We start from the raw sequence: 26705 nt of genomic DNA on the forward strand, positions 1-26705 counted from the left end.
GCTAAACTCTAGAACTCTGATATACTATTCTGAGCTGTTTGTCGACCTTGAACACAATTTTCCTTCGCAATGTTCTTTATTAAATGTTAATTTTACAGTTTGCAAGAGAAATAAATTCACAATAGAAAAATATTTTATATTAAAGTGAAACGCAGAGTAGAAGACGATTTTATTAGATGTGAATTCCAGCAGAATATCAGATGGAACGATATTATTAATCTTAAAACAAACAAGTAGAACAAATGTCTTTTCATATTTATTTCAAGTTTGTTTTAAAACATAATAATGGCCTCGGTATCCCAACCATTATGCTATTCCAACAGATATAGGTCCTATCCTTCCGGCCCCAAAACCTTTGTACCTTTGGATCTGTCTTTGGGACAGGACTATTCACGGAAATTCCACAAACCCCTGTATTTTTTCAACACCCTGTGTGATCACGTTAGCGGTTACTGCTCTTTCTGATAGTAAATTCTTACTCAAACACTCAAGTGCCATTCATTGCGTCTGTCAGGGCACAGCACCGAGGAAAAATGTAAAATAAGTAACTTATAACCTACATTCAAACATCGGTAGTAGGGCGTTGAGCTTCTGCGACTCTGAACACGCGGCTGACGGGTCAGCTTTTGCAACAAGTCATTTTCAGGCGCTTAGGTTTATATATTAGCTGGTGTTTTTCATAAATATGTACCTCCTGAGAAGAGCTGATGTTGGCGGACGGAACACCTTTTCCCATCCGCGTTAATTGTATGCGGCAAGAAGCGTAGAGAGCGCAACACGGATTGTGGTTTCACTCTCTGCAACGTAAAGCAACAGGTAGGTAAAGCAAAGCGATTATTCATATTTAGCACCGCTTCTTATCGGTGACCGTCTGAGAATAAACACATCTTATCGCGGTTTCCTTGATATCAGTCACAGTTAATTAGTTGGTGGTATTAGTTAATAAGATGTATGCATAAATTATATATAAATATGCTTTGAGGTATATTCACCTGCTCCATTCCCCATTAAGTTCTTAAGTTCTGTCGCCTGCTTGGGCTTCGTTCAGGAAAGTGTGTGTGTTTGTGTGTGTATGTATGTAGGTATGTATGTATGTACTGTATCTATGTGTAATATATATATATATATATATATATATACATACACACACACATACACCGTAACTATGGTTACACTGCATATGAATATCACCTCTCTGTCACAATCGGGGTGAAAAGAATTCCAGACAGAGGGTGTTAACACTCAGTAGGGGAGTGTTACATGGAGTTACACATACACTGCTGCGTTAATGATGGACACTGGTTTATTGTTTGGAGCATGTGTGTGCCGTGCACTGATCTCCTCTGTCTCCTCCCCAGCGGTCTGCCTTCACCGAATCATGTACGAGTCTCGCTATGACAGCCCCCCCTCGTACAGCGCCCCTTACAGCTCTCGCTCGGATGTGTTCAGCCCCTCCCGGGGGGGGTTTGCCCCGGCCCAGCCGCTCCCTGCCTCTCTCCACGCGGGGGGGGCACCCCAGCACTTCCACGGGTGGCTCTCCCCCCCGGGGATCATGAGGATCATGCAGGGCACCATCGTGCTCCTCTGCTTCGTGGTCTTCGTCTGTGTGTCGTCCGCACTGGTCTGGGACATGGGGTATGACCGGGGGACGGGGGGGAACAGCCCGGGCTTCGGGGGGTACGGCTTCGGAGGCGGTTTTGGGACGGGTGGCGGATATGGCTCTGGTTACTATGGAGGCGGCTACGGCTACTACAGTTCTTACCTGACCCCGTACTCCGGCAAGGCCAGCATGATCTCCATGGCAGCTATAAACTTCCTGGCCTCCTCGGCCTTCCTGGCGGTCAGCTTCTCCAAGACCAGCAGAGCGCGCGGCCGGAGGTTCTACCTGGTGGTGCTGGCAGCGGACATTGTGCTGGCCATCCTCCAGGCCATCATCAACGTGGTGTTCATCGTCGGGGTGAACCCCATGTCCCAGGGGTCGCAGAACATGGTCCACAACCCCATGCTGGTGATGTGCCAGAATCTGGACGGGAACAATTTTTGGGAAGGAGCCGGAGGGGTGGGGGGGTTTCCGATGTACAACCAGTACCTGTTTAACTACTGCTACATGGATGCACAGGAGGTGAGGACCGCACGTTTGCTCTGATCTAATCCTTTAAATGTGCTCATTCTTTCACTCATTGAGGGTTTGCCCTCCGCTCTGAGTAGCACATTTAAGCAGCTCTTCCTGCTGCAATGACCTGTTCGCCACTTACACAGCAGTCTGCATTTGGTTGGTGCTGAAATGAATGGAAAATTTATCATCCAAGTAATGACAAAAAACATTTTAGGTAAAGGACAAACCACAGATTGACAGAGCTGAAAGGTCTCCATTAATGCTGATACATGTTGGTTAGTTCTACGTATAGTAGTCAGCAATGTTTCTGAGATGATTGTAATTAAGTGATTTATTTGATTTGTTTTTCTGTATCATTGTAATTTCTGTTGTAAAAAAACCAGTTGATAACTAATGTAAGAAACCAACTGGTAAATATGATCAAAGGTGTAAAGATGAGCTAACGTAAGTTCAGTGGTGCCGCCCGTAACCGACACGCGGAGTCTGGCTGTGTTGCAGATCGTGGCAATGGTTTGCGGGCTCCTGATCGTGGTGGCACTGGCCGTGGCGGCGTACTTCTCTCACAAAACAAGGAGCAAGATCTGGAGGCACGGGAAACCCAACATCTACTGGGACGAGCCTCTGACCGGTGCCCTGGTGGGCGGAAGCCTGGACTGGGTGAGTGGGCACAGGTGCCGGGGGGGGGGGGGGGTGACAGCTGACAGGTGACCTGGAAGTCATGGATACCCTAAACATCTGTTACTGTGCATTTAGGTCAGGGGTGGCCAACCATGAGACCTGGACCAGCAGACCTTTTCCATCCTTCTTTGAAGGATGCCTGGAATTCTGTGAGGGAAAAAAAACCCAGGGAAAGTGTTTGGTCAGGCGCAACAGACCTCACTTTCAGCCATTCACTTTGCTGTCCACAGTGTTTAGTGATTATGGCTGATTCTTTCCAGAAAACTATTACTTGATCAGAAGTTGCATTTAGATTTTTCAGCATATGTTAAAAGATAATTGTGAGGTAAATTACTGTGTTGTTAGAGAAGCCTCACAGCTGGTCCTTGTTTCGACCTACAATAACAAAGAGTTGCATAATTGGTTGCATTAAAGCATGAATTAGCTTGAAGTGGTGCTTAGTTGGGAAAGAACATTTCTGGATAACCAGACTTGAATTTGGCACTGCAATGTTTAATGTGCTTAGTGAATGAACACTGCACTAGTGAATGAAGTCACTGCATGAGGTGACAGCAGTTTGACACAGTGACATTCTGACATATTGCCTAAGTGTAAGTTATAATTTATTTCTATATAAAATAAGGTGTGATATGCACACAGTAGGTATTTAATCTGACCATTTTCTGGGTGAATGTGGTATTTATTCAGACAGGCAGCAGATTCAGTTCCACTGACTCATGCGAGTGTGTTTCTCTTTAGTTTGAAAGCGTGAAAACGATCAGGTCAGGAACAGAGAAATGTCCTTGAGTGGAATTTCTCTGCTGCCGTCGTCTATTCAGAAAACAAGGAACAGAGCGTAGCAAATAGACTCTGCCGCTTAATAAAGTTCAGAGTCCATGGGTTTCAGCTTTATTTCATATTTTTTATGACTTTTTTATGAGATTACAAGTCAAGGCTGAAGTGGAAACAACATAACTCACTTATACACACACACAGTCAGCGTAGCCCAGAGGCAGCTGGGCAGGACAGAGGTTGCTTTAACACACATACAGTATGTATCACGCTGGCCGCCTCAGAGCATAAAACCTGGGGCGTGATAAGACGGCAAGAGTTAAGCAATGCATTTTAACTGTGCTGAAGGGAAGTGGAGTCCATAGTTATAGATTGTGAATCTGTTTCACTAGCTGTGGACTTCAACGCCCATCAGCTCACCAACTCATCCTTTTCTTTTTTAAACTCCAGCTAGAAGTTAGAAGCATCTGTTATTAGCCTTGATAACTGCACCCCAGAATGTGCTGAAAACACGCTGTGAGTGTCTTGCCTGAAGGTGCAGCTGGTTGACAGAGCACAGGTCTTCCTGTTTTCAGCCAAGCAGAGCTCCTATTTTCTCCATTTCCCCTCTGTGTCTGAGTGACTGAGAGGGCTGCTTTTGTGAGTGTGTTTTCTCTCCTGGCAGTTACCCGGCTAGCAGCACATTCGTTATCTGGTGTTTACCCATGACACACCTGGTTTCACTCAGAGTGATCATTAACCAGCCACCTGATAGCGGGTGCGATAGACCCAGGGATCAGCAACATTACAGGAACAGGATGTGAAAGGTTCCCAAAATGCAGTCATTTTTGAGAAGGGAAATAATTTCTGGGTAATTCAGTTGCTGTGGCAGGATGTGAGGGTGAAAGCCTGCTTGTCGTGACAAAGCGACATGTTACTGAAGTATGAATCACACACGCTCAACACGCATTCTCGCAGTCAGGGTGTGAAGAGAACAGCACAGAGTTTGCTGCTGCCTGGTGACATTGGCTAGAATCGAGACAATATTAACATTCAGGGGTAACATTTGCAGAAAATATCCTGATGGAATGTCCTGTTTATCTCAGCTTTCAGCAGCCTTTTTAAATGGTCAGTGATTGACTGCACAGGGTAGCTCCACCCCTCAGCCTCCCATCCCATAATGTTTGGCATTCGTAACCATGCCACTGCTGCAGTGCTCCTCAACCTCCACCGTGTTTAAAGGGACTCCACTCTAACCTGCAGGAATCTTTCCACTACCAGCTGTGTGCTCCAGAGAGCTCGGATATAAGGAAATCAGAGGATTTCAGCAAAGCTGCTGCATGCTGGGAATAAGAGGTGCTCGGTCACGGCCACAGTAGTACACACCGCTCCTGCGTCACACACACGTGCTCTCGCCCTCCTCCCTATCCCTATCCCTAACCCTATCCCTAACCCTAACCCTAACCCTGCAAAAGCACATCTGGGAAAACTCAGGGACTTCCTGTTTACCCTCTCCGTTTCCTGTGGGCAGCTATGAACAGGCAGAGAAACAACTACAGAGCAGGGTGCGGATCATCTCAAACGCAGAGAAAGATGTTGCATACAGATCCTGGTACATGTGGAATGTTAGTTTTGTTAGTTTGGATAAGGGGGTGTGTTCAACAAATAAGTAATGTTGGCTTACTAACTTATCACTCCCGTTTTAGAGACATAGCCATGCTAACATATAACACTGCTGATACATCACAAACCCTGAAATGCAGCTATTTGACTGCTTTTGTTCAGTAAAGATCTGCATCTATACACACGGCCCTGTGCACTGCATCTTAAGAGATTTGACAAATACCAAACATGTCAATAATAATAATAATTTAAAAATTGCTGTGTGGTGCATCTTTTTATTCAGGCAAACAGAGTGGAGAGTGGGAGAAGTATTCACGATGCCCCAACGCTGGTGATGTCAGAGAAACCCGCCCCCTTACTGAACGTGGCCAATAGTGTCATCTCCTACCCTGTGGAATCAGACGCTGTCCTCAGTGAGAAAGACCACCCTGACCCTGAGTAAGTGCACTCAGATCAGGGGCCCACAGAGAGAACTGCTGGTGTAATGAAGACAGGCTGAGATGAATGAAATGCATTCAAGCCACAGACAGTGAACATTATGTTTAAAATAAACTTCACATATCAGTTATCAGGCTTTTTTATACACGTCAGGACTCATGTGGTGTTTGCTTAACAGACATCTCTATCAGGGCATACCTACATAGGTAACACAGTTTCCATGGTGTCCATGTACACAGTAGGATCTTTACACCATTAAAAAATACAAGCACAGTGTGTTAACTATATTTGAACCTGTTATCTTCCAGCTGTAAGTTCCTTTTGCCAGCCAATGGGAGAGGAGAAACCGGTGTTCCTCTCACTCTGATTGGTTAGTATTGTATCCTCAGGTACACGGAGCGTTCTGTCAGCTCTCAGGCATGGTCTTCGCCCCACAGCGGGGGGGCTGGCAGCATCAAACCGAAACAGGCAGATAGGGAGTGGAAGCCATCGGCTCGGAGGGTGAAGAGGCGTGGCCTGAGCAGTCAGGGGGAGGAGTCACAGAACGAGACGGGTTACACCACGGGCGGAGACACGGGCACTGAGCTGGACCCGGATCAGTGGCGGAGGTGAGGATCTCCACCTTCACCGTCCTCAGCGCAGCCCCTGCTGCCATCCTGCCATCTCCCTCCTGCTGCCATCTCCCTCCTCTTCAGGAGCAGCAGAGCAGGATTACTGAGCTCAGGCCATAGCAGTGCCCCCACACACTCACGCCATTGGCTGTGTGTTACACTGCCATAGCAGTGCCCCCACACACTCACGCCATTGGCTGTGTGTTACACTGCAAGTCACACGAGCACGAACTCCTGCTAACATATCTCATCCTTCTCTGTAGAACATAGACAATCTGTTCCACCGCTGTGGGCTGCTGGTCATCATGGGCCCACAGTTGCTGAGAGGGCTGCTTTTGTGAGTGTGTTTTCTCTCCCGGGCCATAGACCTCAGTGTACGCTCAGAGTGAATGGTTACTGAGCTGCTCAGGAACCCACTGCGGCAGTGATCTGGAGAAGGATATAGAACTGCTCCAGTAATTCTACATCTGTGTAAAGGAAGGGTAAATGTGAGCTGTCTATCACCCTGAACTAATGTCTACTGTGCAGGAAAATGATGTATTTCATCGCTGTCTTTGATCAGTGCGTACCCTGAGATCACATCAGACGCACAGCGGCAGGAATACAAGAGGGAGTTTGACTCAGACCTGAGGCGCTACAGGCGTCTGTGCGCAGAGATGGACAACATTAATGACCAGATGAACAAACTGAGCCGAGAGCTGGACGAGCTGCCAGAGGGGACGGCCAGGTACCAGGTGAGGGAGAGCGCCACGCCCAGAGGCGAGGACTTTTCGAGATTTATCTGAGGGATTAAAACTGGCCCAAAATAAAGGATAGGTTCACATAGACATATGTGATACAAAAAAGGGTAACGTGTCTGTACGTTTCTGCGTCAGCACAGTGTGTGAGGTGTGGGGAGGGTGGGAACCGAGAGCTCAGCCACTCTCAGCGCAGTGATGGTCATGTAACCGATGAGGACAGGAGAGTGCGTTTGCCACACAGTGAGGGAGGACAGTGTACACATTTAAATCCTGTCTCTCTCTTTCTTTCCCTCCCTCTCTCCTCCCTCTCCCAGGCTGTTGCGGATGAGTTTAACAGACTGAAGGATCTGAAAAGGGTGAGCGCTTGCTTTGGCTTCTCTCAGGTCACACAGAGCACTAACACGTCCTGACACCAGCGTCCGGGCGCGAAGGGATCCCCTGTGCGCCTCAACATCAATTTTTAATAAGCTGAGATGGCAGGTGGCTGCAGAGGATTCTGGGATAGCAGGTGTATACTGTGAATGCCGGCAGCACCACCATTTACAGACCAGACGGACTATTTTTAAAATATCTGCCTCAGTGCTTTTAACTTATCTGAGAATGAAAATAAGATACATATCCAAAGTCTTAACATTTTTCAAAGGAGTACGTTGATAGAGTTGTATATAGTAACATATATAACAACAGATAGTGACAAACGATCTGGCAATGATAAATATTAGTTAAGCATGAATAAGCCTGATGACCTGTGACAGGATGGATCTCTCCCCCGTCCAGACCCCCGACTATCAGACCAAGAAGCTGCAGTGCAGAGAGCTGAGACAGAAACTCTTCCACATCAAGCAGCAGGTGAAGACCTACGACAGAGAGCGAGTGTAGCGGGACACCCCCTCATCACCCCCCCGCCCCCCAGACGCCCCCCACTGCTCAGCACCGACACAGGGGGCAGGTGAAACCAGACGCGGCTTGATGGTGTCACTGCTGACCCCATTCTGTGCCCTTGGCTTTTAAACCCCCACACTTAAATCTGCTCAATCTGACTTGCTGTGGTGCAGGACCTAGAACACAGTGAATGCACTCCGTCTCTGAAAGCACTGAATACACATGCAGCCAACTGTGCATGATCTGTGTGTATGGGTGTACTGTAGGTTATATTTAGTTGCTACGTCACCAGTGCCACTTTATGAGAGAGTGGACAAACAAGAGTCACGGAAACTCGTGAAACGAGAAAAATGGAAATGTGAGCTGCAGTGGGCCTGTGGAGGCCTCGTATATGACTGTTTGCTACACATATGGAAATGAATAATCTTACTTAAAACAGCAGAAATCAGGAGGGAGGTTAGATGGACACGTTTCAGAATCTGATCTCCTGTTTCACCATTAAGCGTGTAGCACACTGTACATTCACATGCCGTACAGTTACAGTGTCCGCTTGACTTGTTTATGTAACACTCCTTATACCTCACAAAGAGAGCCACCGTGCATTTCACTGTCATGTCTGTGGTGAGGAAAGAAAAGCAGACCACAGTATAAAATATTTGATGCCATGTTAACACACCAATATAAGCCTAAAATTAGCTCTCATTCCCTTTTTCCCAGACATCAGATAATGTCTGAGTGCTTCAGAATCAATTTCCTTTGCCGTGAGTTTAACATATTTTATTGCCAGCTTCAATTAAAAGAACGGATTAAGCCATGTTTCTCTGCAGTGCGGGGTTTGAACATTTGAGAGGAAAAAAGCGACTCGGTGTCTGTTCTGATAAAGCACTGCAGGACTGGGATGGACACAGCTCTGTGCTTACGGGGCTGAGCGAATCTGGGCTCAGAAATAGCAGCTATTCACTTCAAGTTTTTCAAAGATAATTTCACTAAAAACAGTGTACATGCATAAAGCCCTTTCATACATTCCATATTTTGCTAATATTGTAATGGGCTTCAGCAGATATTACACTTACACTGCACTGTGTGGATCAATGTAATATTGTTATATGCCATAATATCTAGTGGCAAAAAGACAGAGTGTGAAAGGCTGTCATTGCTCTCAACTCCACTGTGTGTTTTTGGTATTTGACTCTTTGCCAATCACATTGTCTAAGTAAATTTTAAACATATTTTTTATTGTAAAAATGGGTTTGAATGATACAGTGGCATACACACGCAAATCAGACCTAGACCGAAAAAGTTAGCGAGTCACCTAATATCCTAAAACGGCATTTTCTTTACAAAAATTCAGCTCACCCTATACTGCCACCTGTGGGATACATCACCAAAATGCTTCCCTGCACAGGCCAGCTCTCAAAGTACAAACGGCACATCTTAATTTCAAAATAAATTATTATTGAAAAAAATGGGTGCAAATGTTATTAATAATCAGTGTCATATTTCCTTGTGGTTTTTATCTGAAGGTGAAAAAAAATTCAGTCCATCTTCGGAAGATACTGTTACGACCATCGTCTCTATTTCACTTAGATGGCTGTAAAATGAATGGCTAGAAAATAACTGCGTCTTGTGTGACAAAAACCAAACAAATAAACCCAGAAGTGGCAGGAGACAGAGCTCCAAAATCAGGGTATCCAAGGTGAATTACTGACTTACCGACTCATCGGATCTCCTGGCGGACCGGCTGTGTTCTGGGCTGCACAGCCACCGGAGCCTCAGCGGTGTGTTAACGAATCGTTTAGTATTTACTTATTTTAAAAACGATGGTGTAAAGGCAAAAAAAATCGACATCTCGTCTTAACGGGATATAAAGCAAATCGGTGTCTCCAAAATGCCGTCTTGCGAGTCCCAACGTCCAAACCGACGCCATCTTCTCAAGTTCAAAGTTGCCGCCGGTCAGCCGCTCACCTTGATTGTCTTACCTGGAAGGGAGGGTAATGACGTCACCATAATGATTTCAGCGCCAAGCGCCAAATCAAAGAAACAGAACACAAATGTGACCACATCTGACATGTGGTGATCGCATCCTAACGATACTGAAACGACGGTGACATACAACCCATATAAAGAGACTCTGCTAGCAGGATGCACATTCACAGATAAAGAGCTTCCAAATGAAGTGTACACCGGGATAACCCTGTGGCACTGCCTGGAGGGTTTCTGCTGCGAGTCACACACGCGATAGAGCACAACGAGAAATCAAACACCTGCCCACAGAATTAACATTTATTTATGCATTTATTTATTGAAATTTTGACAGAATCATAGAAGGAAATTAATTGTTTTTGTTTCTTCACATTGAGATTTTGGTGATTTACAATGCTGTCATACACAGATTTTTTAAAGCTAAAAAATGAACAACACAATGATTATAATAATAATAATAATAACAATAACAATAATAATAACATTTATCAGTTGTGAACAGAAACCTCTCTCAGTAATGAATCTGCTGGGAATCAGGGCATGGGGGTTACAGGTCAAAGGCTCCAGGGGGAAACTTGAGTGGCATGAACTGCAAAAGAGCCGGAGAAACATCTCACGCGATGTGTACTGCATAGTGAACCGGAGGCGGATCGTGAGATATAGAGTAATAAAAACAAGGTCAGTCCGAGCGTTCCTGCTGCATTTCTGTAGTGTTTCTGTGTCGGAGGGCAGATAATATTAATGGCGGACAGAAGAGGCGTGACACGCACACAAAAGACACCAGAGGTATCGTCAGAAAACGACAAGCAGAGGTCGATCTGATCTACTGCATGGGCCCGAAGGTGGGCCGACTGCACAGAGCCTCCTGTGTGGCTGGGCCTTGCATGATCCTGGACGTATGCAAGCCTTTCAGCTGCCTCTCTCTTCACATTCAGCTGCATAATAAAGTCATTTTCTCAAAGTTAAAGAGCACCTAGAGAATGATTCACCGAAACATTCTAAAATATTCAGAAAACATCCAAGGAAAAATGTTTGGTTAGCTAAATCCAGCATTCATCAAATGTCTCTCTAAATTCCATCCATTTAAAGTCTTTAAACATAGTGCTTAAAATTAATATTAAGCTCCTTTTTTATACACGTACATGTCTATATGTCAAATGACAGGATCATTTATTGACAGATTTTTAGAGAACGACACAAGGATGGCTTCAGTGTGAGAGCAGGTCGTGCCAAATGCTTCTGATGAAAATATGGCTTACAGTCCAACTTTAACAAAATGTTACATTTTTGGTGAACACATTTTTAAACCAGAGAACACTGAGAACTAACAAGATGATCCCATGTGATTTGCACAATTTTTTTCACCCTTTCCTACAGGCAGCTCTGTGGTGGAAAATCCCAGAAGCCCTTGTGTCTGTGATGTCACTACAAGGGTTTACGCAGAAAGTGTTGAATGCTGTGGGTTATGTCCTAGCCTGCAGCTGTACTTCACAGTTGGCTTGGAAAGGCAGTTTTCACTTCTGAAACATGCAGATGTTTCTCTAAAAGATATTTTCATTATGGATGTGTGTCCTGTGAGCTAATAACGGCTAAGGCCTGCAGTTCACTATCACTCTTTGTACAGACCTGGTCCATTGTCTGCTGTAGCTCCTGTCAGAGCCGGCTCCTTTTCCCCTCAGCTGTCTCTCAGGCAAATACATAACTCTTTAAACTGGGTTAGGTTTCAGTGAAAATACCCTCACTTGTTCCATAAATCTGAAATGATATTCTGGTTCAATGTGAAACAGCTCTATGGTTGCCAGGTACAGGTGGGGTGGGGTTGAATTCAGATGATTTCAGATTCCGTTGGTTACCTGGCACTGCAGGTTGTGCTTACACAGCATTTGCTTGACCTGCACATGTTCATGGAGGAAGGGGGGGAGGGAGCTAGTAGCCTGGCGTAAAGTCAAGCAAATCATAGTCTTCTGAAAGATAAAAATGATTTTAGAGCAAACACTGAAAATGTCCTGCTGAACAGAGACAACTGTATTTGCTGTATCGAGGGACAAGGGAGAACTTTAATTTCTGTTTCACGGTGGGGTCTTTTCTGATGCTTATTATGTTAGCAACAAGTGAATGAAATCGCACAACGTTGTGTAAGAGGACTACCAAGTATCTAACGCTCCAGACCAAATGATGCAGGACAGTATTCAATCTGTCTGTTTAGAGCAGATTCTCTGTCAGACTGCTTGTGAGTCCGCCAAATGAATGAATGTGAATGTAAATGCCATTCTTATATAACAGAGCTTGTCTGAAAGGATGTCTTTTTCATGAAATAAAAGTCTGTTTCTGGAAAGAAGGCAATTTGTGGTGAAAACCTATTGAGTGACCAGTCTGGAGAGGGGAGAGATTGGTGTGCAGTGACTCAGGTTTCGGATAGTAGTGTGTCAGTTCATTACCGCGGCTAAAAGCTTTCATTCACAGATTCTATCTCCTCATAAAAAGTCACTCTAAAATTCCAGTGTCAGTGTGTCACAATCAAAATCCAAAATAGAACTGATTTATCAAAAAACAACAGAGACAACAACAACAAAACATTTGCCACAGTTCCCTCGTTCCCTGATTTAAACTCCGGTTCTGGCCAGTCAGCTGTCCAGCTGTGAGATGCTGAAGTATGAAAGACCAGAGATCCATTCATACTTTCTCTGTGAAAGCTGTGTCCGATAGATCTAGTTACCCAGGTCATCCTGTACTCCCTTTTGCCATCACTCTGCCGGTGTGTGAGAGGCGTGGCCAGGCACAGACACGCCTTCCCAGTGCTCCGCCACTGGCCACAGCTGTCCAATCAAAGCAGACCTCACTGTAGTGTGACCTCTGACCCAGCCGCATTTCGGGGGTGTCATTGGCCGGGAGCAGTGTCAGTCATGCGGAGGTAGGTTGGGACAGTGTGTGATTGGCCGGTTGGTGCCTGAGGGGGGTGCGGGTGTTTGGGGGTTACTGGGCGGGGGCGTAGGGCCAGCTGATGGAGCTGCCGGACAGCTGCATGTCTCGGATCAGCGTCTCGATGGGCGTCTTTCCCACCAGGCGCATGAAGAAGAGCTGGGAGATGAGGGAGGCGGGAACGGCGCGCAGGGCCGGGAGGCGGAGCAGCAGGCGGCCGAAGCGCTGTGGTTGGCTCGGGTAATGCAGGCGCTCGTACTCCGTCAGAGCCACCTGCACCTTCTCCTGCAGGCTCTCCACATGCACCGGGTCCGTCAGCCCGCACGCGTCTGCCGGGGGAGGGAGGGAGCGGGGTCAGGCACAGCCGCAGAGTCTCACACACGCACGCGCGCACACGCACACACACTCGCACGCATGCACGCACGCACGCACGCACGCACACACACAGGTACTCATTCAGAATGACCAGAATGACCCAGAGCACTGTGGAATCAGCAGTTTTGCTTTCTGTCCAGGTGGGGGTGCCAAACACCGCACAGCCCTTCCTGAAGCAGCCCAGAAATACCTCACAACCTGAGGACTATTACAATGTGTTAGAGAGTGTTTCAAAGAGAAATGCACTCGCAGTTTTTCATCAAAAACAGTCATGAGAGCTGGGGTGCCATCCGTACCCCCAGGAGCACAACGGACCCTTACTGTACAACAGAATCACTGACTGCAGGCCCTCAGTACATACAGTACCAGTCAAAAGTTTGGACACACCCACTCTGGAAAGGTTTTTCTTAATTTTTTCCCACATTTTAGAATAACAGTAAAGACATCAAACTACGAACTAACACAAATGGAAAAAAGTGTTAAGCAAATGAAAATCTTATATTTTAGATTCTTCAAAGAAATAAAAAAACAGTTTTTTCAAGCATTTAAGTCTTTGGATCAAACAGTCTTCGAATGCATGCTTCTCTGACTGGTACTGTATTACAATCACTGACTGCAGTGCTGACTGCACACTGGTGTCTGCTGCTGTAAGGGCTATTAAATTTGCCCCAGTCCCTCAGAGCCTCGGGTGGCCAGAGCAGCTTACATCGGTTGCAGTTCTTTTTTAATGATGTTATTCATTTATACAACTGGATATTTACTGAGGCAACTGTGGGGTAAGTGCATTGCCCAAAGGTACAGGGGCAGTGCCCCAGTGGGGAATTGAACAGGCAACCTTTTTGGTTACGAGTCCTGCTCCTTAACCACTATGCTACACTGCCGCCAGAATAACCTGTCCCAAACGGAGCACAGAGGGCTGGATTTAACAGCATGACGTTACTGTAATCATTAATCAGGTGACCCACCTGGAGAGAAGAGGGCGATGGCCTTCAGGCAGCTGTACTCGGCCGAGTCCACCTGCAGGCGCGTCAGCTTGTCCACCTGGTCCTGGAAGAGGCGCACCTGGTCCATGAAGGAGACGACGCGCTCGGCGGACATGGGGGCGGAGTGGAAGCCGGCAGCGGCCAGCAGGGGGGCGACGTGGAGCGGCAGGGCGGACTGCGCGGCGTTCAGGATGAAGAGCTCGCTCCAGCTGAGCCGCAGCAGAGCCACCTGCTCCGACACGGGCAGGTCGGGGAAGAACGGGATGTTGCGCGCCCACTCGATGGTGCTGAAGAGCAGCCGCGCGGCCAGCTCGCAGATGCTGTCGATGCCCATGACGGAGCCCCCGCCCTGCTGCCCGCCGTACTGCGGCCCGAACCGCGCGGGGGGGTACGGCTCCGCCCGCAGCAGCTGCGAGATCAACTCTGACACCGGCTGCCCATTAAAGAACTCACCCCCAACCCCTCCCACCCCCCCACTGCCTCCGCCACCTCCGCCCACCAGACCCCCACTGCCTGGCGTGGAGGTGGGGCTGATGCTGGCGTGGGATGGGGGGATACGCCCCCTCTGGACTGCTGGAGGGAGAGAGAGAGAGAGAGAGAGAGAGAGAGAGAGAGAGAGAGAGAGAAAGGGGGAGAGAGAAAGAAGGAGAGAGAGCCAGACTGTGTTAGACTGGGTTTATGTACAGTCTGCCAGGTCACACACATGTTGAGATACTTTTAGAAAACTATCAGCGTGCTATCAGTCCAAATCTCCAACTTCACCTTCCATGTCAGCATGCACTACAGAATAAAGCATTCCAATCCATACCTGCATTCCTTTAAACACAATATGGCCTCTTATGCACAGAGTTTGATCATATGATAAAATATCCTACTTATACTCTGTGAAAGGTTTGATCTCAGATGCATTTTAAATATTTGAAAATCGTTATTTTGATTTTACAGGAAAAAAGAAGAAATGTTGTGTTCTATGGCCTTGCACGACTTGCTGTCAGAAATGCTGTGCAGCCAGTCAGAGGGATTTCCTCGCTGCAGTCTATGTCTTTGCCCATACTGAATTCCTTGCAAGAGAGCAGCATTTGATTTGGCTTTAAAGACACTTCTGTCAGCAGCTGCAACAGCAAATAACAGCTTACCAGTGAAGCAGTGACACCAAAGACAGCCGAGGTTAAAAAAAAAAAAATGTTTACAAAAATGAAAAACGTTCAGTTTTACTTGATTTGCGACTTTGGGGGAAAGGGAAATACCCCCCCGCCACCTCCCTGTTTGGGGCCAAAAGGACGGGGTGACTGAGGGGATGTCGAAAGCCTCACTAAGGCTCAAGTACACACCTCACCAAACAGCTGCTGTGTTATAAAGCAAGGTGAGAGGCAGCACCATGTTTTCCCCTGGGGCTGCAGGCTGCTCCAGCCTGCATGTGCTCTCATGCCAGCGTCTGACTCCTCCTGGTCATAGGAGGCCTTGTGCTGTCAGAGTTTTGATTGACAGTTTTGATAGATGTCCCTGGAAAGTAGCCCTGGACAGAGGCAGCGGTGTGAGAGTCAGAGCACGGCCTCGGGTTCGAGCTGTGACTCAGCCCTGCGTGCCGCACACACACACACACACACACACACACACACATCCCCTCGGTCTGGCCCTGCTGTGCTTACTGTTGCACTGGGAAGCGTGTTTCTCCATCTGAGCTGAAAGGATTTGTAACCCTTGGCTCTGGTGCCACCCACCCATCTCTCTGCATTGGAACCGAACCACCCACCCATCTCTCTGCATTGGAACCGAAGGAAAAAGACCATCTGTGTTTTTGTAGATGTAATCCAGCCTTTTAAAAGCCGGAAGTGAACTGTGGTATTTCCCAGGAAGTGCTCATTTTTAGTGAAGTTGGATTCGTAATCCATGGACATGTATGCCCACATATGGGTGTGCGTATGGTTATGTGTGTGTTTATGGGTGTGTGTATGGTTATGTGTGTGTTTATGGGTGTGTGCATGTATGTGTGTGTATATACAGCCGCGTGAGCATGTGTGATGGGATAGTTACCTTCTTTCCGCATTCCCACGCGGAAGCACTTCTTCAGACGGCAGTACTGACACTGGTTGCGGTGGTGCTGGTCAATCTGGCAGTCCCGATTGGACCTGTGTGCCAGGCACAGAGCATCAGCTAATCAGAGTGAGCCTCCCTTGCTGGCCCCTCCCACAGCGCAGCCTCTATAAATCTCCTGTCTGCCTTCTCTGCCCCTCTCTTCAGTTCTTTTAAAAAACTGACATTTTTAAATACCATTCTGAATTTCATTTAACTGTCTGACAGTAAAGCCTGATAGCTTGAAAGGACAAGATCCTTTTACACTTAGTCAGCTTCACCAGATGTACTGACACCCAGGAAAGCCACACTAAAGCTAACATCATGTTGACAAATAAATATACATTTTTGTATACTACATTACTACTAATAGACTGAGCTAGCAGAGAAAATGGCTGATGTTAGCCTGTGTAGCTATGGTAACTCGGTTAACGCAGCCCTGGTCAGTAGAGCATAGTGATTGATTCTGCTTTTACACAGACAGTCATGTGTAAAACGGCCCTTTGTGTGTGGGGTTGAAAGGGAGCACAGTGACGCGGGGGCTGGCGGTGATGATTCACGCGGCTCTGGCTGAAGGTGCTCAGGCTTCAGGCTGCCTCACGCCTCAGGCTGTGAGCCTGCAGCTCTCATATACAAACACCACTGTGTTCAGAGCAGATCAGAGTCATGTGAGAGGGAGAAGCAGGTCTGTCTAGAGCCAGAGTTCCCCAGCTGGTCTGAGCGCAGTGAGGCTGCTGGCACACAGAGGCGGAGCAGGAGGCCTGAGGCCGACAGACAGGCCCCCAGTCAGTCAGAGGCGCCACGCAGACCCTGCAGCGGGCCAGGCAGGGCCGGGTCCACTGCCACCCTCCTGCAGGCTGTGAGGGGAGAGAGGGCAGCACCACCGCCTACACTCGGGCACCGACCTGCCTGACTTAACCTCCCCACAGCAAAAAGTTAGAACAGATGCCCTCCCACACCCCGACTACCTGCAGGTGTAGTTGAGTGTGTGTTAGCACTGGGCTCTTACCTGCAGGTGTGGCTGAGTGTGTGTTAGCACTGGGCTCTTACCTGCAGGTGTGGCTGAATATGTGTTAGCGCTGGGCTCTTACCTGCAGGTGTAGTTGAGTGTGTGTTAGCACTGGGCTCTTACCTGCAGGTGTAGTTGAGTGTGTGTTAGCGCTGGGCTCTTACCTGCAGGTGTAGTTGAGTGTGTGTTAGCACTGGGCTCTTACCTGCAGGCGTAGGTGCGTGTGTGTTAGCACTGGGCTCTTACCTGCAGGTGTAGTTGAGATTGCGTCTGATGCTCCTCTTGAAGAAGCTCTTGCAGCCCTCGCAGGTGAACACACCGTAGTGCTTCCCACTGGACTTGTCCCCGCACACCACGCAGTCCACCACACAGGCCTTATCATCGTCCCCCGCCTCCACGTCACTGCCCCCCGCCTGCGGGGACTCGTCCTCGTCATCCCCTCGCAGGTACCCCTTTTCCCCCAGCCCGTTGGTGTCCCCGTTTGGGTCTCCCCAGCCCCCGGTCACCATGGCCATGGCAGTGCGACCCAGCAGCAGGAAGAACGGCTTCCCCCAGAGGAGTCTGAAGAACGGCTTCCCCCAGAGGAGTCTGCAGTGGCTTCACCCTCTGCTGCTTCTCACTGATCTCACAGTGCAGTTGTAATCTCCAGTTTAAGGTTGAGTCACATCCAAAATTCAGGGCTTCTGGGTTTTTCAAAGTTGCTCATGCTTTTGTGATCAGCAGAATAAATTGTCTGTTCAGAAGCAAGAGTGAATCAAGAGAATATCTGCAAAAGAAAATAAAATGAGCTGGAAGTTCGGAAGTCGAAAAAATCGTTAAATAACAGCAAAAAACAACAGTGGTTCAGAGAGGCTGGGCTTCCGTCTGCAGCTCAGTGACCTGGAAATTCTCACGTCAAAAACTTTTTTGTTTGACTCCCCCTTCCTTTCTCTCCTTCTCTCTCTCATTCAAATGTTTTTTCTGTTACAGCTGTTCTGTGACTTTTTGTGTTTTCAAACGCCTACCGAGTCACAGACAGGCTGAGAGTTCAGGCCTGAGAGAAGCTGCCCCTCTCACAGGAAACAGTAAATTTCACCGACATGGCGCACACTCACGAGGGAAAGACAAACACAGCCCCCTCATTCACCGCTCCCCTGCGCAGGGGAAGACAGGACCGTGAAAATGAAGGAGAGAAAACAGAACCCCTCCACCCCTCACTATGAAGAAAAAAACAGCACTAACCACCCAACCTGCCAGACCAGTTTCTAACGTGTGGAGGAATGGTGTCTACAAATTTCACAGCACTGTTTATGCTATTTTCATTGGATTTGGCCACTTGGGAGAAAAACTAGCACACTAAGAGCACATACACAAAAAAGAACAACACAAAAGAGTAACTTTGAACCAGCTTCTTACCTTAAAAGATGCCCTAACAGGGTCCCAGGCACAGATCGTTTGATCAGGCTTGAGGAGCAATGCCGTCTGGAACAGGCCTTTTAGATGAGGAATGTTGTCTGGAACAGGCCTTTTTAGAGGTCTGCAAAATCCCAGGCTTGTGCTGCCAGTATCATCCCCAAATCTGTGGCTCTACAAGGAGAAAAAAACCGACACATGCTGCTAGTTTCCCAGAATTCCTCGGGACAGATGACTTTTTTTCTCGCTTTCCTTGTTTACAGTATTATCTTCCAGGTCACCACAATCAAAACAAGCATTGGGTGACAGATACGTCTCGGCTGCAGCTGAAATTGTCAGCGGTGAAATTTCTCTGTTCCACTTCCTTCTTAAAGCAAGATAGCAAAGGCCAACAGGAAAGTTAAAGCTTTTCATCCATTGTTTAATATTTTTTCTCTTTTTTTCTCTCCAACAGGATCAAAGTTCAGGGAAGTCCTCCTCTCTCCCTTGCTTAGCTGTGGAATAAGGCCTAGCTGTGGCTGTGTTCCTCTGTTAGAGGCGTCTTGCGTTTGCAGAGCTACTAAAAAGAAAACCAAAAAGGAGAAGAAAAACAAGCCCCCTCTCCAGCAGGGAATCACAGGCGTGAGTTTCCAGGCGGCTGAATGCTGCTGTGCTAGGTCAGTCCTTTATCAGCTCCTGCCCTGACGAGCATTAACAGCTCAAGGCCTGGTCTCGCCGGCTCCCCCCTGAACGTGGCCGGGGGAAGAATGCTGCGCTTTCTCGCCTTTCTGCGGCTTTTGTTCCAGACAGAGCCAAGAGAACGGAGTCCGGGGTGAAAAAGCGTCGCGCGGACCGGCTAGCTGCAGCTCACAGCCCGAGAGCAGCCTTCTCTTCCTGTGCTTCACTGCTCCTTTCTCTGCCTCTCCCTCGCTTTCCCCTGCCCGAGCGTGTGCGTGTGTGTGTCAGAGAGAGAGAGAGCCCGCCTCACAGAGAGTGTGTGTGTGTGTCAGAGAGAGAGAGAGAGAGAGAGAGAGAGAGAGGGAGAGAGAGAGAGCCCGCCTCACAGAGAGTGTGTTCGCTCAGGGATTTGACACTGCTATTCAAGCTCTGCGGTTGCCATGGCACTTCCTGCCTTATATGGACATTGGAGTCAAAGAGCAGGTCTGGGCCGCAGGACTGCAGCAGAGAGAATGTGGCCGGGCTCTCAGACCAGCCTCCGGGCACGCTCTCACACTTAACCCTAAAGGTGCCGCGTGCAGCCCCGCTCCCCCCGTCTCGCGTCCGCCGTCTCTCTCCCCTTCTGGGCGCCTCTGCGTCTGACTGTCTGGTTCCTTCTGTTACTGTTTTTATCGTCTATTTTCCGCGCTGTTTGCCGGATTAATTCACTCGCAGAGCAGACTGAGCTAAAAGACTCTCAGTGCTCAGAGTGGCACACTTGATAGACGTTAAGTATCGCTTAGAGACACAAGCTGCAGGTGCATTTCAGGTCAATTTAAACTATCCCCCCCCCCCCCCCCACCATATAGTAATATGAATTGAAGAATGACCCCCAGATACAATTCTGTAAGCAGCCAGTCAGAGTGGATGGGTGTGTTATCTGTGTGCATTTTTTCATTGAAACTGTAATTTCATGGTTAACACTGTTGAACAAACATATTTTGCATAATCCATTCCCTACACTGAGAATGTTTTCCTATTGATCTCTCCTCTCCTCACCCGGCTCTCCTCCACTGAGGAGTGATGTGGTGGTGTGGGTCTGGATGGGTGGGTGCGTGTGCCACTGAGTATGCATGTGCGTGTGGTTGGGTGTGTGTGTATGTATGTGTGTTTCTGTAAGTGTGTGTGAGGGTGGGTCCGTGTATCAGTCAGTGTATGTGTCTGTAACAGTGTGAGTGTGTATCTGTGACCATGTGTGTCTGTAAGCCTGTGTGTGTACGTATGTGTGTTTCTGTGAGAGTGTGTGTGTACGTATGTGTGTTTCTGTGAGAGTGTGTGTGGATGGATGTGTGTGAGAGTGTGTGTTTTTCATATGTGTGTGGGTGGGTGGGTGTGTGTGAGTGGGTGGGTGTGTGTGTTTCTATGAGAGTGTGTGTGTTTCTGTGAGAGTGTGTGTGTGTGGGTAGGTGGGTGTGTATGTGAGCGGAAGGCTACACAGCGGTGGCTGTTTTCTCTTTGATAACACAGCTCCAACGTAAAGGCGTTTCAGCTCCGCTGCACTGGAGGTGATTCAGACTCAATCCATGAGCCAAAAGGTCAGAGGGGGTCTCGCGTCCCCTCCATGCTGAGCACATGCCAAACGCTCTCACCGCGGGGTTGAAGTGCGAAAAACGACGCGGGGGTCAGCACCTGGGAGCCGTCACAGGAGAGCTGCTTCAGCACAGCCACCGCTGCTGCTCTCTCCTCTCTGCTGCTCCTGCTCCTCTCTGCTGCTCCTTCTCCTCTCTGCTGCTCTCTCCTCTCTGCTGCTCCTGCTCCTCTCTGCTCCTCTCTCCTCTCTGCTGCTCCTTCTCCTCTCTGCTGCTCTCTCCTCTCTGCTCCTCTCTCCTCTCTGCTGCTCCTGCTCCTCTCTGCTGCTCTCTCCTCTCTGCTGCTCCTGCTCCTCTCTCCTCTCTGCTGCTCCTTCTCCTCTCTGCTGCTCCTGCTCCTCTCTGCTGCTCTCTCCTCTCTGCTGCTCTCTCCTCTCTGCTCCTCTCTCCTCTCTGCGGCCCACAGGGAACACGTCCCTCTGCATGTGAGATGATCGAATTTGCTCCTCTTCTGTAAGAACAAGGATTAGGGGGGGGCAGGTAATTGAAAGTCAATGCGATCAGTTATTGTACAACACTGCTTTCCAGCACAATGTGGTCCCTGCATAAATAGAATGAATGTACTTTAATTCCACCCCTCCTGTCCCTTAAACCTAAATCCCAGAGCTAAATCCTTCAGCAGAGCCACTGACTCACTGCCACATTGTTTTCCTGCGGTGGGGGCTGCAGGGTAACCAGAGATGGGTGTGAGTCCTTGTGAAAGTCCTTTAATTAAGCCAGCATGTCTGGTGATTGTCACCCCCATTGTTGATAAAGATTAGCCCTTTCGAATAATGGTCTCCCTCTGTTAGTGCGTGTGTGTGCAGAGGGGGAGGGGGACATTGAGACAATGTAGGTTTGCCCATTCTGTTTGAAAACACTTTAAAGATGGAGGGTGACTCCTCTTTTCAAAACCTTTACACTCAGAGGCAGTTGTGGGCCAGCTGAACAGTGCAGAGAAAATGGCTGGAAGTTACGTATCATTAGCAACTATACTCAGGGTTGCCAAGTCACCAGAACATCCTCCAAAAGCAGCTCTTTGCAGATGGATGTTTTCAGCGGTGGGGAGGTTATTCCAAGTGAGTGTTAATATATTTTTTGGAAGGTTTTCTCTCATTTTGTGCACTGTAAAAGTCTCTAAAGTGACACGTTGGCAACAATGACTTTGCTAAAGTCTACAGTATGACAGAAAAGCATCCAAACTGACCGTTTCACAGGCCTGACTCCAGAGGGAGGAATGTGGGCAGGGTGGGTGCCCAGGGGTCAGCGCAGTAACTGCTCGGATGTTATCTCACATCAGATAACACAGCTTTTATCTCTGTCTCAGGGCCTGAGGTCACTGCGCCTGTCCCAGACCAGAGGGGTAACGCCTGCCCACCAGGACCCTCCGAATGCTGGCTGTGCCGGGCTGGGGTTAGCGTGTGACGCTCCGCAGAGCACAGAGAACAGGGCCGGTGAATTAGCACCAAACACACTGGAAACCTGGACACGCCGAACAGAGAAAATAATGACCGAAATACTTGGTGTCTTTACAATCTGTTACTGGAAAAAATATATCAGTCGATGGGAATGAATAATGAAAGCAGACAGAAACAGTATTTACCAGTTAAAGAGATAAAGGCTGGTTCAACAAATGACTCTGTAGCTATTTTAACCCCTACATGACCACCCAATGATGTAGTGTTTCAACAAAAACAGCTGTTTTCTGTAAGCAGAGGCTGAGGGAGGCTATAGAGCCGTGGAGTCAGACCGATCGAGCGCCAAGCTGAGGAGACACTCCAGGCCTGAGCAGAGGGAGACGAGTCTAAGCTGTGGCAGGAACATGAGCATTTATTTAATCCGTACGCTAACAGCCAGTACAGCAAAACATGCAGGGGTAAGCAGGCAGCCTGACCGAGACAGACTGTGACTCAGTCTGTCCTGGAATTCTGCTGGGTGCTTCACCACCGTACCGTGAACAGCAGACAGTGGGGCTACAGAATCACTGCGTTTGGGTCCTGAGATGGCGACGGTCTGCGGAGTTTAAAATCCGGGATCACTCACAGAGCGATCACCTGAGATTCCCAGCTATCACAACCTGTGGAGGCTTCAACTTCCCACTTTCTCAGCTGGGGGTGGATATGCTGTTCGTGGGAGGAGGTCCATGTGTGTGGGTGTGTTGGGGGGTGAGACTGTGTGTTTATGTGTGGGGGGTGGGGGGAGGTCTCTGGCCTTTGAACCGTCAGTCAGGAATGCAGCTGTTCTCTGCATGGGGTCCAGGCAGGGTGAGGCTTGCAAATGAGGCCCTCTTTGACAGTGGGCTGACACTAAACTGTAAACAGAACACACACACACACAGTTTCTTTCGCTCTGTCTGTCTCTCACACACACACATGCACAGAACTGGCTCTGTCAGGGTCTGGCTATATCCAGCAGCTGTCTCCCTATAGAGGCTCCTAACAGTCACACAGAAGACCCCCGATGTGAGATGGGAGGGGGTGTTGATCACTCATGCAGGCGGTTCCTGTTAAGCAAACTCAACCTCCACCTTTTAAACAAACTCAGAGGCAGTCAGGCCTAAATCACTTTCCACATAATAGCCCCCATATTTCCTGCAGAGAGGTTTTCCACCGATACATATTTCCTGCAAAGTTTTTCCACCGATACATTCAGAATGGACCTAGAATGTAAAGTACAAAACAAATATTCAGTCCCCGGTTTGCTGTCTTGTATTATCATTTACAAATTAATCTTAATGGAATATCTAAGACACAACGACTGTCCTTTACTGCTGACAAACACATGCAGGCAAGCAGTCTTACTGGAAATTTCTCCTGAAAATGGTCTGGGCTATTTGAGGGATATGGACACAAATGGACTCATACACACACGCGCACACACACACACACACACACACACACATACACAAACTCACAAACTCATGCACACACACACACACACACACACACACACACACACACACACACACACACACACATACACAAACTCACACACACACATACACAAACTCACACATACACAAACTCACACACACACACACACACACACACACACACACACACACACACATACTCACACACACACACACACACACACATACTCACACACACACATACACAAACTCACACACACATACTCATGGACACACACACACACACACACACACACACACACGTACTCACACACACACACATACACAAACTCACACACACAAACTCACGCACACACACACACACTGGGAGCCACGTGTGTTCAGGTGTGAAGGAATTTAGAAAACGGGTTTAAACTTTACCCACTCCTGGTCGTTCAGCAGTGAGCACAAACACTTATCCCTTCCCTCCTTCCATTAGCTGCAGTGCCCTTTGACCCTTGGGGGCGTTTGCTCTGTGGGACCTGGATAACCTTTGACCTCATGGGAATGGGCCAACAGCAAAACATAAACAAGGCCTTGGGACATCTGCTAGGGTGACAGGGGATTAGGTTAGGGACGGGCGGTGATCTCGCTCTCCCACAGAGACCCCGAAAAGCAGCCAGCTGCTGCTGGCGTAGAGCCGTGGGGGGTAAACACACCCACCCCACTCAGGGTGAAGTGTTTGCCCAAACCCACCTCCCTCAGAGCTGTGAAACTGTGCAAACCCATTTTTACCCACTGTTCTTATCGCAAGAGTTCAGAAACACAGCCAGCGCTGTCGCAGGAAACAGAAATTCTCCACTTAGAATTTTAAATAATTTAAAGTGAATTTTGTTTTTCTCACAGAGGCTCCACAGCAGCAGCTGAGTAATGCGTGGATGACCATGAGGCCACATCCTGAATGATTCAGCTGCCTGAGCTCTGTGGACGGGGTTTGCAACCGGCTGTGTCATATTCCAACACTGCCTGAGTTTGTTAGACCAGAGACAGGCGTGGGGAAATCAGCAGGGTTTCCATGTCTTCCTGCTATCGATCTGTCAGTCGCCTGTGAGCTGCAGGGATGAAGTCATTGGAGTAGCGCCTATCGTCCAATGAGTGCCCGCTCCACTGCAGTGCACTGTGTGAGCTGTAGTGAAATATAAAACATGTGAGTGTATCAGAAGACTGCACGCGGCCCACCTCCGTGCTTTCACGCATGTGCAGAGGCTGTCCCGCACACTGAAAATAGGGCTGCACACAGACGTAAACCCATAAAACACAGAAGACTGAAGACCATGTAGGATGCAAGCAGTTCCACTTATAGTTCCAGTTATAATGCTCTCTTTGCTTTGTGTGTGTGTGTGTGTGTGCGTGTGGGCCCACCAAGTCCAGAATCTAATCACACTGCAGATCCATTGGTGACTGCCCAATGATCCTCCTGGTACACTGTAATATTAAAAATCACTGAATGTATGAATCACCTCCCTGAATGGAGAGAGTGAGCTATTACAGCAGAGCTCACAGCACCTCCATCCCTCTCCTCCCCTCCTCCTCACGCAGCCCGGGCTGGGGGAGAGTTAATGGTGTGTGCGCCTCTCTGGCCTGAGACATGCTGGAGGCCCGTCTCTGGAGTGGCTGAGCTGCAGAAAGCACTCATTTCCCTGGCAGTAATATCCAGGGCCACGCAGCCATGCTGCTCTCTGTCTGCCTCACAGATTCCAACGTGGAAGGCAGCATGCATATCGTATGTCTGATATGTTGCACATATACAGCAGGTACAAACAGCAGCAGTGCCCCCACTGTGAATATTATAGTTTACTCACTGGCAGTTCTCATCCCATATCCCCACTCATTCAATAACCTGTTCAATAACATGCACTCATTCAATAACGTGCTCAATAACACGCAGTGTCTAGTGTTTGTATTCCAGGCCCTCAAAATGTCAGAATACCAAACACAACGCTGACACACACCGTGTTGGAATACCAAACAACACCGATACACATTGTGTTGGAATACCAAACAACACCGACACACATTGTGTTGGAATACCAAACAACACCGACACACATTGTGTTGGAATACCAAATACAACATTTAGGCACATCAAGTCTGTGACAGACAGTCTTCACCCCCCCCCCCAAAAAAACTTTGCAAGTTTGTTAATAGCTCAGCACATGCCAACCAGTTTCAAACCAGTTGTTGTTTAACTGTAATTGCATCATCGTGTGTCAGACCAGAACAGTCGTTGGTTAAGAGGCCATACCTGCCTGACTGAAGGTATGTTAAATACAGGTGTATGGCTGGAAAGCAAGAGGTTGTGCTTTTCAGCAGTTTGGCAGGGTGCTTAAGGCTTTTGTTTGATTTTTAAATAAGTTCTTTGCTTTTTAGGCTTTACTCCTTCTGTTCATTTTTTTTTGCGAGAAGCGTAGGCTGGCTCCTCCACAATGCCTGATAAACGCTTGAATATCAGTTTTAGTGAGTAGGCTGATAGATGTATACACAATGAAATCTGTCTGATCACAGCGTATCTGGAGCTATTACTCCAAGCCTGTATTACCTAACTGAGATCACAGCTTATTAGCTACAGACTGCTTGCTTTAGCAGCACTAGCAGACAGGACATTCAAGCAGGTTAAATCAGGTAATGCATCAGCTCAGCTCACACTTAAGTGGATTAGAAACCTACTGATGTTCCTCACACAGCTCCGCTCTGCCCAGGACCTTCTACTCCTAATCCCAGCGTACTTGAGCCGTGATGCTGAGCATGGCCTCAGTGCGCAGGGGGTTAGGGCCTCAGTGTGCAGGGTGTTAGGGCCTCAGAGTACAGGGGGTTAGGGCTGCAGAGTGTAGGGGGTTAGGGCCTCAGAGTGTAGGGGGTTAGGGCCTCAGTGTGCAGGGGGTTAGGGCTGCAGAGTGCAGGGGGTTAGGGCCTCAGAGTGTAGGGGGTTAGGGTTGCAGAGTGCAGGGGGTTAGGGCC

The 26705-nt window shown here is 48.3% G+C and overlaps 2 protein-coding genes across 6 annotated transcripts in view; one reads left to right on the top strand and one right to left on the bottom strand.

Annotated features, from left to right (window-relative positions):
• Positions 1-672: 672 nt before the first annotated feature.
• Positions 673-7857, top strand: LOC118795899 (occludin-like). 2 transcript variants are annotated; one of them, XM_036554686.1, is made up of 8 exons: positions 673-816; positions 1359-2122; positions 2615-2773; positions 5451-5605; positions 5995-6213; positions 6779-6950; positions 7271-7312; positions 7734-7857. In XM_036554686.1, the coding sequence occupies exons 2-8, from the start codon at positions 1379-1381 to the stop codon at positions 7833-7835; spliced, it is 1593 nt and encodes a 530-aa protein (XP_036410579.1). In that variant the 5' UTR covers positions 673-816; positions 1359-1378; the 3' UTR covers positions 7836-7857. The 2 variants fall into 2 exon arrangements, with proteins under 2 accessions (XP_036410579.1, XP_036410578.1); XM_036554685.1 differs by lacking the exon at positions 673-816 and having other exon boundaries at positions 1206-2122.
• A 3113-nt stretch (positions 7858-10970) lies between these two features.
• LOC118795487 (nuclear receptor subfamily 2 group F member 6-like) overlaps positions 10971-26705 on the bottom strand; it is an 18153-nt gene continuing 2418 nt past the window's right edge. For 3 of the 4 annotated variants that reach the window (XM_036553982.1, XM_036553984.1, XM_036553983.1), the window contains 5 exons: positions 18576-18746; positions 17427-17946; positions 16133-16227; positions 14081-14671; positions 10971-13069 (listed from right to left, as the gene is read on the bottom strand). In XM_036553982.1, the coding sequence (XP_036409875.1) occupies positions 12795-13069; positions 14081-14671; positions 16133-16227; positions 17427-17695 (1230 nt within the window). In that variant the 5' untranslated portion in view covers positions 17696-17946; positions 18576-18746 and the 3' untranslated portion in view covers positions 10971-12794. Of the gene's footprint in view, positions 13070-14080; positions 14672-16132; positions 16228-17426; positions 17947-18575; positions 18747-26705 lie in introns of those variants that run through there. The other variant, XM_036553985.1, reaches the window with a different exon arrangement.

The sequence above is a fragment of the Megalops cyprinoides genome, chromosome 20 (genome assembly GCF_013368585.1).
Source record: "Megalops cyprinoides isolate fMegCyp1 chromosome 20, fMegCyp1.pri, whole genome shotgun sequence".
Taxonomy (NCBI): Eukaryota; Metazoa; Chordata; class Actinopteri; order Elopiformes; family Megalopidae; genus Megalops; species Megalops cyprinoides.